Source organism: Zosterops lateralis (assembly GCF_965231275.1).
Source record: "Zosterops lateralis genome assembly, chromosome: 1".
NCBI classification, from domain to species: Eukaryota; Metazoa; Chordata; class Aves; order Passeriformes; family Zosteropidae; genus Zosterops; species Zosterops lateralis.
This window is the reverse complement of record NC_139762.1, coordinates 146,150,611-146,165,285: the sequence shown is the minus strand read 5'-3', so window position 1 is coordinate 146,165,285 and position 14,675 is coordinate 146,150,611. Positions and strand designations below refer to the sequence as shown.

The following is a 14,675-nucleotide window of genomic DNA, read 5'->3' as shown; positions in this document are numbered from 1 at the left end:
GTTATCCAAAACAGATGAATTGAGATCTAAGCAAGATCTTTCAAAAATACACCTGTTAAGTGGCATGGTGGGTTGGCCCTGGGGTTGTCCAATGCCCCAGAAAGTCAGTTTATCCCTCCTCTCCTCAGCTGGGCATGGGAGAAGAAACGCAGAAGTCTCATGGGTTGATCTCACTCACGAATTACCATCTTGGGCAAAACAGGTTAACTTAAGGCAATTAATTTAATTTATTACCAATCAAATCAGAGTAGTGTGATGAGAAATGAAATCTTAAAACACCTTCCCTTCACCCATCCCTACTATTTGGGTTTAACTTCAGTCCCAGTGTTCTTTTTCTTCTTCTTCTCCTCAGTAGTGCAGAGGGAATAGGGGCTGTGATCAGTTCATGGTACATTTCTGCTGCTCCTTCCTCCTCAGGGATAGTCCCCTCAAATTCCTTCCCTGCTCTGTGGGATGCAGAGGGTGAAGCTGCCTCACCGTTTTCTGCACCACAGGCTGCAGGAAATCTCCTTCCTCACTGACCTTGGTGTATGCAGGGCTGTTTCTCTCACATACTTTCATTCCTCTCTTGGCTGGCATTTTTCCCCTTTTTTTTCCCTCATCTGAAATATTTTATCCCAGAGATTGTGTCACTGTCACTGTTGGGCTTGGCCTTGGCCAGCGGTGGGTCGGTCTCTGAGCCAGCTGCTGTTGGCCATATTGGACATGGGGGCAGCTTTTTACAGAATCCACCCCTGTGGATTCAGAATCCACCCCTCCTACCAAAATCTTGCCACACAAACCCAATACGAGAAGATTTATAAAATGGGTTAATCAGTGGGCAATTACCAAACGAATTCACTTCTAATGACATGTGGTATGGATTTAGCTTTGCCATTTTAGATATTAATTAGTGATTTATGATAAACCAAAATAATTTGTAAATACACCATGGACACAGGAATGAGAGATTCAGTAAATGAAAGAGGTGAAACTACAAGTTTTGCTCCAAACCAATCTGTGTCTTAGTACCATCACATGTAGTCATGCATTTAGAAATAAAGAAACATAGTCCTGAGGACTGCGAGGAAGGTGGACTGTTCTCTGATTGGAAAGGACATTTGAGCCATGTTTAGTATCAATAAATAGTGATGCTGATTGGGTGATGCTGACTTTCAATTCCTGGTGCCAAAGGACCTCTTTAAAATCCAAAGTATTAGAGAATCAGAATTAAAATCCATTGATTAGAGAATCTTGAGTGTGAAGAGCACCACTAGGTGACCCTTGAGCAGAAGGATTGGACAAGGTGACCTCCAGAGGTCCCTTCCAACTGTAACTATTCTGGTATTTGGAGCCAGTGTTAGTTTCTTTGCTCTTCCTGCACAGATAAAGCAGTGCTCTGTCTGACTGTAGGAGGATGGTAGTAAATTGGTAAAAAACACTATGAGAATTATTTGAAAGCCTGGAGAAAAGATTTTGGTGAACAGAATTCACGTAATGTGATAGGTTAACAAATTACTTGCTTACTCAAGAGATTCCTGCATGAGGAATAAATTTGAACTCTTTTGTCTAGCAGACAGAGATATGACAAGATTCAATATTGGCCAATTGAAAATGGGCCAGATCACTTTTGAGATAAAATGTTGCAGTTATTTCCACACAAAGTAAGTGATTATTAAAAAAAACACCTGTTGTTCATGTAAAAGGCTTCATCACTGAATGTTTTAAAATCAAAATTGCTTTTTTTCATGTAAGTAAAGTGTAGCTTGGACATGGAATATTTTAGAGAAGCAACGATCAGTGGTTGGTCCTGGCCATAGAATTCCCAGGGACAAAGAAGCTTCATATGTGTTATCTTTAGATTTTTTTCCCCTTTATTGCCTAATTTGAATGGAAAGATGGCATCTACTTCAAAGTTTTTTGTTAACAACAAAGAGATCTATTTATTTTGAAAAGCAGAGCAAAGTAGGTTCCATGGTGTCTCACTTAATTTCTTTACTAACTATAGCTGCTTTAGTAGTGGCTCATTGCAGCATACTTAGTGGTCGTAACTTCATTTCTAAAATGGAGCAATTGTGATTAAGAGCAAGCCATTTCAATAAAGAATAATAGGCACACTGCTGAGAAGTCAATGGGGTAATGCAAAGAAAGAAGAAGCTACATGCAATTCACATACAAATATGGGCATTTCAGTTTTTATTTTTAACACCGTCCAAAAACATGTATTTGTCACTACTACTGGAAAAAAATTACTTCATTTGATTGTGCCACCAAGTAAGAACTGTTTTCAAACTCATTGGATCACAGATACATTTAAGTAAGTGAGAGAAAACACTCTGTACTTTTTGTCTCCTTATTTTAAAGACTTTTTTGTTGCGTTGAATATGAGGACTTTGAAGACAAGCTTCATAACTAAATCCTCGCTGCCACATACAGTATGAAAGCTCACATAGTTTTTGAATTTATGAGCTTTGCAAGAACATATGTTTATCTGATAGCTGCAGAAACGTTTGTCTCAATTTTTATAAAGTTTGAGTAATCTCTGTGGCAAAGAGAAGTAGGGAAAACATGTTTTTTTATATATGTAGCAGAAAAACTTTTACAAGCTGCTATTCTAGCATATTAATGGAGAAATGAACCATTGTGCCTGGTTCCAGCCACCACTTTGTTCACAGTTCAGGATTAATATTTTTTGGCTTAAAATACCTTATTTAATCAAGTTCTCTTCCCCTTTCACATTAATATTGTTTTGACCTTTAACTTGCATAAAATGGAGAATTTCCGGTTTGTGCAACTATCTGAGATGGTGGCTTCTCATACCTACATATTCCAACCTTGCTTTTCTTTGTTGTGGGGGGCAGTGGAGGCCTTTATCAACCATGTTTATTCTTTCCATCGGATACAATATTTATCTCTGAAAAATTTTAGATCCCCAGTACTTCAGTACTGTATGACTCTCCATTATCTCACTTATTTAAGGTGCCAGTGTGTGGGATTGGGAATGCCTTGTTGCCAGTGAATTGAAATAAACTGTGAATTGTATTATATTGTTTGTAGTAACCTGAATTGCATTAAATAATGTGATTTTCAAAACATACTTGCTGGTTTGTTGAAAGCATCTGAAAAGAATTTTTTTGCAGCTTTATAAGTTCTGCTGCATTTTGATGCTGTTGTTTTATTTTCAGTATCAGCAGAGACGTCAGCAAGAAAATATACAGCGTCAAAGCCGGGGAGAGCCCCCTCTTCCTGAGGAGGACATCAATAAGCTTTTTAAACCACCACAACCACCTCCCAGAATGGAGTCACTCCTTATTGCAGGTAATGTTTAGCAGCGTTTTAAGCTTGCCTTTTAATATAAGAATGTTTGCTTGGGAAAAAGTGCAGTTGTATCCTTTGAAAATATTTGAAGTTTTCATTACCTTTGCCATTATAGTGTGATATTTTGGCTTGGTAGCATTTCAAATCCTATCCTTGATATTTTAAATTTGAGATTTTAAAGGAGAGATGTAGAAATGCTCCACGGGGGAGGCTTTCTGCATGAATGGGTGTAACTGCTTCCTTCACTCATGCCCCAGTCCCTCCCTCAGCTCCAGAAGTTTAGGAGCTGTACAGACAAGGCTCAGGAATAAGCTGTTTGGGCTGGAGCTTCTGATTCAGAGCAGCTGACAGCAGCCCCAAGTTATTGATAACATTTCTAGGTTTGAACTGGCTGTTGCAGCAGCTGAAAAGGTTTTGCATTTAATTTCAAATAGAGTGGGGATAATTTCTTTGGTTTATATGGCCAGAGATTTAGGGAAACTATCCTCATATTCTTGCACTGCCAGGAGAGGGAAAATATGAATGGGAGCAAAGCATAGAAAGGTAGAGGTACCACCCGCCAATTTCTTCAGTTCACTGGTGGGCTGCAGGCATAGCTACTGTCAGTGCCTGTCTGTGCCTCCTGGAAGGGTAAAAATACCTGGGACCTCACAGTGTCAACAGAGAGCAGACAACCAAGGTGCCCTGCTAAGTAAAATGAGTTTGGAAAATGTCATGAAAAAGCAAATTGTTTAAATGTAGCAGGCTTTTTGCATCAATTAGTTATCACCTTGTTTTGTACTGAGAGAAAATTCAAAATCCTGGTAATGTACTGTATATCAAAAAGTGCTTTGACATTCAAAAAAAAAAAAGTGAATTTGAATTACCTAGATTTTGAAGTGACCAAAAGATTATTATTTTAATATTTAATAGTTTCACACTGATAATAAGTGCTGTGTTTAGAAGAAATAATGTTTTTATTACTCCTTACAGAGTCTTTTAGAAAACCCTATTGTTTTTATAGTTTTTAGCAGTTATTGAATCCTAGCAGCATTAAAGTATTTAAATATTCAGCTCTAGCAGAGCTTATAAAAGCAACGGAAGAGTGTATGTGTGTAGACGTGTGTTTTATGAAAGTGAAAGCTTAGGATGAATCATCCTTACGAGAGAAGGAATTGAAAACTCTTATACTTAAAGGAAAAAGACAGTTTTCAGCCAAAGCACTTTCTTTGTTTGTTCTTTTACCATAGTCAGGGGAAGAATTGAAAGCATCCACTTCAACTTAGATGAAGTAAAGTTTGTGGATAAAGAATAAAACTAGCTTTTTGTCTCAGAGGCATTTAAAAACTTTTCAAATAGAGCATTAAATTGAGGGTTTATTGGGCTTCTAAACAGCCTTAATTTTGATTAAACTGACTTCATGTTTTGCTATTCCTAGCTAACAAGGGAAATAACTTCTAGCTGTAAGAGTATAAAAATGTTTTGATGGGCACGTTTGATTTGTAAGGCACCAACAAATCTTCATACCCTGATGAATTTTTGAAACAGCAAATAAAGTGAAATGTTAGGTAGAAAAAAAGGCCAGCAGAATGTCAGAGAGGAATGGCATAGTTTTCAATGTCCTGCTGAAAAATATTTCTTACAAATATTTTAATAGAGAAAGGATATGCATAAGAACAAACTGAAATTCAGTCTTGTAGAATTTTTATGTCATCTAAATTGAAGAATTAATGTGATTAAGTTTTCAGTTCAGCAGCAAGAATTGCTTATTCTTTTTATTGTCATATGTATTGTCAGAAATGGTATATACTATTGCTGGAAAATTAAGGTTTTTTTTGAGCATACCAGTTTACCTGTTCTCCTAATTTACTTTCTTCTTCCCAAACATATTTGGGGATCCTGAAAATGTAAAATTCCTAAGTGCGGAGTAGTTCAGCAGAGTTAGTGGCTTCTCTATAAATCCTCAGTGGTTCACACACATTTGGATTTTGAAAAATTATGTTCTGGGGTGTCTTTCTGAATTTCAAAACTGACAAGGGGTTTTACTCTTTCCTTTTGACAGGTCAAATCAATACTTACTGCCAGAATATTAAGGAGTTCAATGCACAGAACCTGGGCAAGCTTTTCATGGCTCAGGCTCTCCAGGATTACAACAACTGAAGAAACTTTGCTGTAACCCTCAACAAGAAGAGTTATTTACAGCTTTCCACTGTTCATGGTCATCTTGAAAATTTCTTACATTGGGAAGAAAGTCTTGTAAAACAGCGTCAGCTTGGTTTATGTAGAATTCTCTTATAATAGAAAAATAAAGGCACATTTTAATGATATTTTAGTATTTTCTTACTTGTTGGCCCTATTGAACTGGAATTTTCTGTGGTCACTCAGGTTTTATAAATGTTTGGCAGTTATTCATGTTTAGTCATAGCAAATAATACAGGTTTTATTTAACTTGGAGTCAGAAATAAAAACAAATATTACAAATCTTCAGTATAACTGACTTAGAGAAGAAATTTAAGATTTCCCAGTTTTGGTTGAGAAGGTTCAACTGCAATGTGCTAGACACCTTGGGGCAGTTGCTTGTTTTTATTTTAATCTGTTTGGATGGTCTGGTGCAGTGGTCCTTCTGTATCACAAATGTTTCTTAGACTTCACATTCAGAACATACAAAACCCATAGGTTATGCAGAGTGGTCCCCATCATATTTTGCTGTGTTCCCATTTCCTCTTGGTGCCACCAACTGGGTTGAAACCAGAATCTGGAATAAAGAATTGGAATGAGAACCAGTTAATGGTTGGACTTAGACATCTTAAAAGTCTTTTCCAGCCTAAGCAATTCTGCGGAATCCAATAACATTACTGAATTGTTCATGACAGAAACTCCAGAAGTAGCTGGAGCAGCCAGTATGGTGTAAAGAGCAGCCTCCCTCTCTGCAGGGAGGCTTTGCCATGTGGGTGGTTATTCCTAAACTTGGTCTGCTTATCTTTTTAGCAAGAAGGTTAAGGATTCAGTACATGGCAACTCACACATGTTGCTGTCGTGATTTCATCTTTTTTTCCTCTTGCATGTCATTATGTCTTGAATTCCAACAGCCTAAAATGGCTGAAGGAGTGTAGTTTGGTCTTCTAAAGTAGCATCCTCTAAATATCAACCTAGCATGGAATATTTCAACCTCTAAGGTAAATATTTCGGAAAGTCATAAGTGTGTGAAACCTGAGGTTTAGACTAAGTACTTATTATTTTTCAATCTAAACTATAGTGATAGCAATATTTATGTAGATATGCATGCAAGTTTTGTTCAGCCCTCACATACCTGTCAAATTTCCAGACTGATCTTTTACTTTGGAAACCTTGGGCACTTTTTGTGTTAACTTTTGTACAGTGAACTCCTTTGAAATCAAAGATCACTGAAGAATCCTGCTGCAGTGCCACATGATTTGAGTTTCATTTCCTATACAAAAAATATTCAAACTATGTTGTCTAGTTTGTGTTGCCTAGTTTTTTGTAGCAGCCAGGGAACAGCAGTAGGAGCAGATAATTAGGCTGAGACATTTGGGAGAGAAAAAAATTATCTTCTGCATTACTGGGAATAGGAGACTCACTCTGTAGCTTCCTGTGTATGGAAGGAAGCAGTGGTAACATTATACATACTAGGAGGTCTGCAAAGTTAGCAAAACAAATACTTGGAACAGGTTAAAAACAATCTGTGTGTTTTGAATTAGTTCTTTAAGATTGATGATGTAAATGGAAGAAGAAGGCAGTAATACTCGGTGCTGAAGTTTACAAGCTCATTGGATTTTATTTAGCCAGATTGAATGTGCTAAGTGTCAAAGTCCATTAAGAAATAAGAAAAACTTCAACAGAGATTTGTGGCTTCTAAAGGCATATACCTCTGTCAGGGAAATGAGATACAAAAGTAGGTGAGGTTTAAGTAGATTTTATAGATGACTTAACTGTTCTGTTCTGAATTACACTTTAGTCTTCTGTCATGGTGGAATTCATCAGAGGAAGCTTCTCTGGGAACAAGGAGAGGTGGAGTCACATGAAAGTGATGATCACTAAAAGAGAATTGTCATTTGTGGAGATTAGAGATAAATAGGGATGAGGCTGTGTCTTCATACTGGATTCAATGTGGGCTTTCCCCACTATCTCTGTAAATCTAGAACTTTTACTTGTTCTTTACCTAATGTAAGTTTCTTCACCATGAGATATGTCCTTTTTGTTTCTGATTATTGTAGCACTGCCTGGGTTTTTGCTTTCTTGTCTGTGAGAGGCTTTTCTGTATACTGGTGAATATGTAGTGACATCCTATCTTTGAGAAATGCGTATAAAGAACTTAGAACTTCTTTTTGGTCAGGAAGCCATTGCAGAGGCAGGCATGGCCCTGTGGTTCCCTCTCCATTATGTGTCCACAGGTAGCACATATACACACGAGAGACCAAATGTGCATGCAAGGGAAAAACTGCCCTGTGGTTAATAGTTACACACAGTCCACATCAACCTGTCATCTCTCCTGCCAGGCTCCTAACTGTGCAGATTTGTGTTGGGATAACTGGCTTGGAATTGGTTTTTTATTTCTGCAGAACTGTAATCCTTTTAAGAGAAAGTGTTACTATAGTATCCATCTCTAATTGGTGTGACTATTACAGGCTCTCCAAGCTAGATGTGCAAATCTTTCAAAAGTGACATCAGATAGGAGAAGAAAGAGGACAATTATCTTAGTTTTGATGTTGGAGAACAGCATTTCTTCTAGTTGTTTAATACTTTGGATCTTCACCAGTATAGCTGGTGAGATTTTGCTCTAAGATTTACTGCCTCTGTTCCACTGCTACTTGTGAAGTGTCTAATTGTATTGATAATTAGAGCCAATGTGGATGTGAAGTGCCATCTCCCTTAACCACAGCACTAGCTCAGGTCCCAGTGCCATGACTGGCACTTAGAGGGGCTGTGCCCCTCTCCCAGCACCCTTGTTATGTGTAAACAAAAAGGCTTTGCTAGTGGAGGGTGGGGTGGATACGATTTGGTATTGCATAGAGGGTCAGAAAGTGTGCGCTCTGGTCATTTGAAGTAGTCTCAGCAATGGGTGGTGCATGCTCCCACTCGGTTTCAAGGCAAAGTGGAACAGGTTAATATCAGCATTTCTAAAAGTCTGAAATGTGTCTCGTACCGCCACCCCAGTTAATCTCAGGACAGGCCATAGGAAAATGTGCTAAATTTTAGACCATCTATTAGTTTAACTAAAAAATAAATAATTCTTTAGGTACAGTTAACTGCCACAGCTGTTGTCAGAATCTAGTCCTTAACATTAATATTTAAGGAAAATGAATCTAAATGGGAGAGCTTTTCTGTAATCCGAATGTACTTGGTGTGACCTTGCCTTGACATCACAGTGATGCACTGTCTGCATTCTCCGTTTGGTGTTCTCAAAGTTGGACCAGACTCCTTCTAAAAGCATTCTGCTGCTGACTGTCCACATGGGGGAAATACAGGGTGCTCCCCCACTTCTACACAGGTTATCATGTCCTTTTTTCTTTTCAGCTCTACGTGATATTCTCCCAAATAGTTCAACATTTAGGAGGCATGATTTCTACTCCTGTGTGTCCTGTCAAAGTCTGGACATATGTGCAGAGCTACCAGTGTGGGTATAAGGAACTGCCATGTAAGGATATGTAGTGTTTGTGCAGATGTAAACGTGCACAGAGGGGCAGAGTAGAGAAGGTCTGAGTGAGGTTGCAGATATCCTTTTTGGTGCTAGCAAGGATGCTCAATGGGATTGGCATTGGCAACCAATAATGCTTGTAAAGAACATTTGACATCTTTGTGTTCATGCTCTTTATACTTTGCAAATTTCTGAGCCCATGCATTCATCTTGTTGGTCTATATTGCTCAATTTCTTGCCTTCTGACAAATCTGTGATATGACAAATCACTGGTGACAATCTGAGGCATCTTTAAGAAGCAAGCACTATTTAATGGTTCTCACTTGGCAGCCACAGGACTCCGAGTGCTCTGTTAAGACGCCGTTAGGAGCTGGTGATGCAAATAATATCCCAGTCAAAATACGTGCAGAGTGTGCAGTGAGAGGAATTGAATTTCTCTCTGTAGAACTGCTTCTCATCCGGTTTGACAGCCCTGGGGTGAGAGATACGTCCCTCATGATTTTCCATGCCTGTGTATTTCTTCCCTTGAATTTTACGCTGCCTTTTAATTTTCTTCAGATTTTGCCCACAGCTTGTTGATTTTTAAGCAAAACCATCATACTGCTCTAAAACCCTTGCCTTCTGTCATTATATTTACTTTTCCATGAGTTCTTCTGGAAAGCTTTGTCTGCAGTTGGAATGATGCTTTAAATATTTTGTTATCTGAACATTCCATTTATGGTGGAGGTTTGAGTTGCTCAGGTGTCAGGTACGGTCCCAAAATCAACTTTCTCATGCTCCTGCCCTTGAGCTGCAGGGGCCTTAAAGCCTTGGCACTGCTCAGGAGATGGTGGTGCTGCTCCTTGGACTAGTCCAGAGGGACTCGTTCAGAAGCTTTTCCTGTCAACTTTACTACTGGAACGAGATTTATACAAAGTTGGGCTTGTGTTTTATTTTTGATCTTTTATTGACAGAACAGATTGCTGTTGACGCAACTCATCATATGCTGAGGAGTAGTGAACTGTGCAGAACTGTGGAGGATGTCCCTAAAAACAACAACTTTGCAAAACGCTCCTTACTGAGCTGAAAAGCAAAAGATTCCTTAATAAAAGAAAAGTTAATGTCTTATTCAATTAAAGCAAACATTTATATGTGGAGAAAAATGGCCAGATCCATTTTACAATGATATTAAAAGGCATTAGAGTGACAGTAAAACAAACAAGGAAGAGTAGCAATTTATTCATCCATGAGAAACACAGCTGAAGCCTTTCAAACTTTGTAAGATGAAATGAATATGTTCAACAAGGATTACCATTCTGCTTTGAATGATCAATTTATTCAGTCTCTCTCCATTACTGAGGGTGGTGTTGCTTAAATGTCATGATACATCAGTCTTTTGATTTTTTTTTTCTCCTTCTGGATTTGACCAATACAAATGTAGTTTTATATGAAAAAAAAAAAAAAAGCGCCATATTTTCATTATTCAGTGTGTGATTTCATCCCTTATCTCTCAGTAAAACTGATGGAGAGCCACATCCCTCAGGTTAGAAAGTTGAAATCTGGTTGAAAGATTCAGGGGTCTCATAACACATGTGGTGTTTGCTTGCTTGTGTATCTTGATGTTTGAAAACAAAGCACTTAAATAGGTTTTCTCTGTCACAAAACTGATGAAATTTTTTTGTTGTTCCCAAATCTTTCACTTTGCTTCTTTAACATTAGCAATTTTAATTATTAGCTCGTAGAGTGCATCTAAGGCAGGAAAACATGTATAACTAGAACTCACCAGTTGCGATAGACTTGACTTTTTCAAGATGTGGTAATAAGTGTGCTTGAAAGGGAAGCCTTGACTAATAATGGCCAATTTATATATTTTAGAAGTAAGTAGATCAAGGCTAGTCTGTCTTGCAAGAATTTTAACACATGAGCAGTTCCTCTTTTGGACCAAATGTGTGATTTCCACACAGATACTTATTTATTTTTTCACTGGGAAAAAATACCAAAACAACTCAAAAAGCAAAAAAGCATGGTCATATTCATTGCTGTACCAAAGTCTGGTAAATCCATTGTTACTGGCTATGAAGAAAATAGTTTCCAAAATTATTAGCAATTACAAATTTCACCAATGTTAACAGCTTCTTTACATGGACTTCAAGGTCATATTAAAGTTAATAATTTTTAATGTGACTCCTGAAGTCATGCTCTAAGACATCCAAGTTTCTAGTACTATTAGGGGGGAAAAACCCTTTCAGTTCATAGAGGAGCACTTTCTATGGTTATATATGTGAGCACAAGCAGTCATGGGCTTGGTTTCTTGTGGCTTTTTGGTCTCCTTAGTTTGACCACAAATAGCTGTTCACAATGACTCCCACGCACAGCTGCCACAGGAGACGTTCACTTCTCTCTCCAGGAGTTTCTCACTTCTGAGCCAGTGCTGGTCCAGCGCTCCCGTGGCTGTGGCTCCCACCCCTGGGGTTCGCGTGTCCTGCAGCTCTGCCCGGGCCCTTGGAGCTCAGCCCACTGCTCTCTTCTCACTGCACTTGGCCAGTGGGTTTAGAAGGTATCAGATGAGCTAAGGCTGCATGACTGTGTTAGCTCTGCCTCGTTAGAACAGCTCAACATCACCCTTCATTAATGCTGACACCACCAGCTGTGCATAGTACAGTGTGTGTGAGGGGGAGGCTGTGCAGGTCTGCGTTCACAGGGACCACCAAGCATCCATCCTGGGCTGGCTTACATGGAATGCAGTCAAGACAAGCTGTTTGAAAGTAAAGAGCTCCCATTTACAAATTGATTTTTTTTTTTTAAGACTTCCATGAGTATTTATTAATCTCCACTCTCCAAGGAAAAAATTCTGTTCAGGGAGGGATACCCAGATGTTTTAATTTTATATATTTTTAGATGGGAAACCAGGTAATTTATGAGAGGCTTCTGAATCAAGCACCAAACCAGTTCCATGGTTGTAAAGTAACTGGTTTGTGTTTGTCTACAAATTACACATGCTGGCAGAAAAATCAGCATTTGTGAGTGTGAATATTTCTTAAATCATAAGAATTTTCATTAGATCATAACATTATTAGAAGAGACTCCTTTTGTGTATATATGGTATTTTTCATTTATCTTAAATAAATGGTGCAAATTAGGCATCTACCTGAAATTTCTTATCCCCTTCATAGGCGGCTGCTGCATCTTCCTCTCTTGGCACAACCAGACTTTGCTTTTCTCCTACAAAACGTAGGAGGGCATTCCTCAGTGAAGGAGGTCAGAGAGGACCTGGGCCTTGGGCTTAGCAGTCCCAAAGGAGGAAACCCCCATTCCTGGAGAGAAGCATGTCCATGTCTTGTGGCTCACCAGCCACCAGGCCACAGCTGTGAATGTGCCACTCTAGGTACTAGAGTGTCAGTAGTGCTGTTGATAGACATGGGTGAATAATTTCTTGATGTAGAAGGCAGCTCTTCATTATTTAAAACATAGGAGCTGCTTCTTCATTCACAACTGCCTGGCAATATAGACGTGAGCCCAACAGGAATCCTGTCTAAACCCGGATACAGGAGATCCAGATAACCACCATGAGAAGGTCCTTGAATCCCAGCACTTCATTCCTCCAGTACAATAAGTAGCAATTCTCTCTTTTGTATTTTCTGAGTGTAAGCTCCTTAAGACAGATGCTGTGGTCTGTCACATGCGTTTAAAGTACTTCATGTGCTCAATCCAGCCCATGCTCAGCAGGCCCTTGATATCATTTGGAGAATCTAAGTATAATTGCCTGATTATTACATCTTATGGAGAAAATAGTACATGATTAGGCTATTAAAAGGTTGTGTACTGAGTTACAGGATGAAGATTGCACTGACAATTCAGGTTTTTCCTGTCTCTCGAGGGCTTAGATTTCCAAAGTCTAGTAAAGCAGAAATTATTGTATGAATTTGTGTAGACTGCCATGCCAGCTGTATTTGAGGCTGTATTGGAGACACAGTTACTCTCTCTGAGAACCAAGAGAGTGGAAAGCAGCAGCACAATGCAATTACCTGCTATGTGTATGTGACAGCAGAGAGGTGTTAATGAGCTGCTTTGCTACCTGCCCAACAGCAAAGCCCTGTTGAGGCCAAAATGCATGGATGTGATGAACCCTTCTACTAGCCAGACAAGGTTGTTCTGCCTCACCTCTTCTTAGCACCTGATTTTAATTTATGTTTCTTAATTCTGTAATTAGATCATCATGTTACTTATTTTCAGCCATACTCTGTGCTCTTTGTCAGCCTTCATCCTTGGTCATTCTTTGAATTTTAAGATCAAAACTCCTATTTTCCCTTACGAAAGTGCCAGAGCTTTTCATATGAAACTTGAGTTTTCCCTCTCTCTCGCTCTCTTTTTTTTTTTTTTTTTTTTTTTTTTTTTTCCTTTTCTGTAACCTCAGCCTTGGAAATAGCTGAATCCCTTGAGCTAAAGCTTCCCAAAAAAGATCCCATTAGTCAGACAGCTAACATCAGGAATGTTTAGCCTGAATTGTTCAAAGTTATCCTGAAGCAGAGCATTACAATGGAAAATGTTAAGTAGCTTCCTCATAAGTGTGGCTACTTGTGCTGCCAGTAATATCCTTGGCCTTGTAGAGAATGTTCTTGTGCTAGCTAAATTAGATTAACCAGGAAATTTGCTCATTCTTTAATGTCCATCAGATTTGAGACTTCCAGGCTTAAGTTTGCTGCCACTAAAGCTGATGGTGAAACTGTTGGATTCTGTGTGAACGTGGACTTTTCAGGGTTGATGTCAAAATTTTGTACTGTTAAAATCCGTGAACATTAAGCATATAAGAATATGGGCATTACAGTGCAAAACTAAAGTGAATAGCTTTCAGACCACACTTAAGTGTGAACAAGAATGTTCAACAGTGTATGACAATTCAGACAGTTTTAATGTTAGCTTGTAAAAATCTCTAAGTGTTTTAAGAACATAGGACTCCCCATGGCTTCTGGTAAAATTACATTTTTAATATTGTAGGAAAAAAAAATTGTGATGAAGAGTTCAATTCAATTTTTCTGAATGCTTCATATATCTGAAGAGTTACAACTCTTTGGAGAACATAATATAATATCTAAAGTCATATTTGTATTTAATATTTTGTCATTGTAGTTCTGCTTTCAGCCTGTGCACCTTATTCCATTACCCTCAGATATGCTGTGGCATTATTCAGATTTAAATAGCTTTTACCTCTCTCTGGCAAGAAAGCAATTCCGAGTATATTATCTGCATTGTTTTTTTAAAGAAACTGATAATATGAACTGCTGCCCTTTTCAGCTGGAGATGGCTGTCTGGTGGCACTATTTAATAGCAGGTAAACAAGTAGGGTCTCAGCTGGCATATTGTCACTTGGGTGTATAATATGTGCTCTGCTCCTGAGAAGAGGTGAGACATTTGCAGATATAAAATACTGAGCTACTTTGTCCTGTATTTTGTATGTGTTAGGCATTTTTTTTTTGTCCCCAGGAAAACTTAGAGTGTCTTGAATGCTGTGTCATGTTGATTTTGATTCCCCAGAGGCTTTTTTTTTTTTTTTTTTTCAGAGCTGAATACCTGCTGTACCAGAGCATGGGCCAGCCCAGAGCTGTCTTTGGGAGCAAGTAGTTCAGAGGGATGAATCATTGCCTGGGATAAGTCACCTGGCTGGACTGTGCCACCCCACCTACCTGGGGTATTTTCTGTGTGCTGTGCTGTGTGTGGCACAGGCAGCCTCAGGCTGGGAGCCTCAGGGAACACGCTGTGTCTGTGG

General features: G+C 38.8%; 1 protein-coding gene across 1 annotated transcript in view; it reads left to right on the top strand.

The window, feature by feature from the left end:
* The window catches only part of EIF3H (eukaryotic translation initiation factor 3 subunit H), an 86,539-nt gene extending 80,936 nt beyond the window's left edge, over window positions 1-5,603 (top strand). Inside the window, exons 7-8 of the mRNA XM_083865234.1 lie at window positions 3,165-3,297; window positions 5,339-5,603. Coding sequence (XP_083721360.1) covers window positions 3,165-3,297; window positions 5,339-5,436 — 231 coding nt within the window. The 3' untranslated portion in view covers window positions 5,437-5,603. The remainder of the gene's footprint in view (window positions 1-3,164; window positions 3,298-5,338) is intronic.
* Window positions 5,604-14,675: the final 9,072 nt, after the last annotated feature.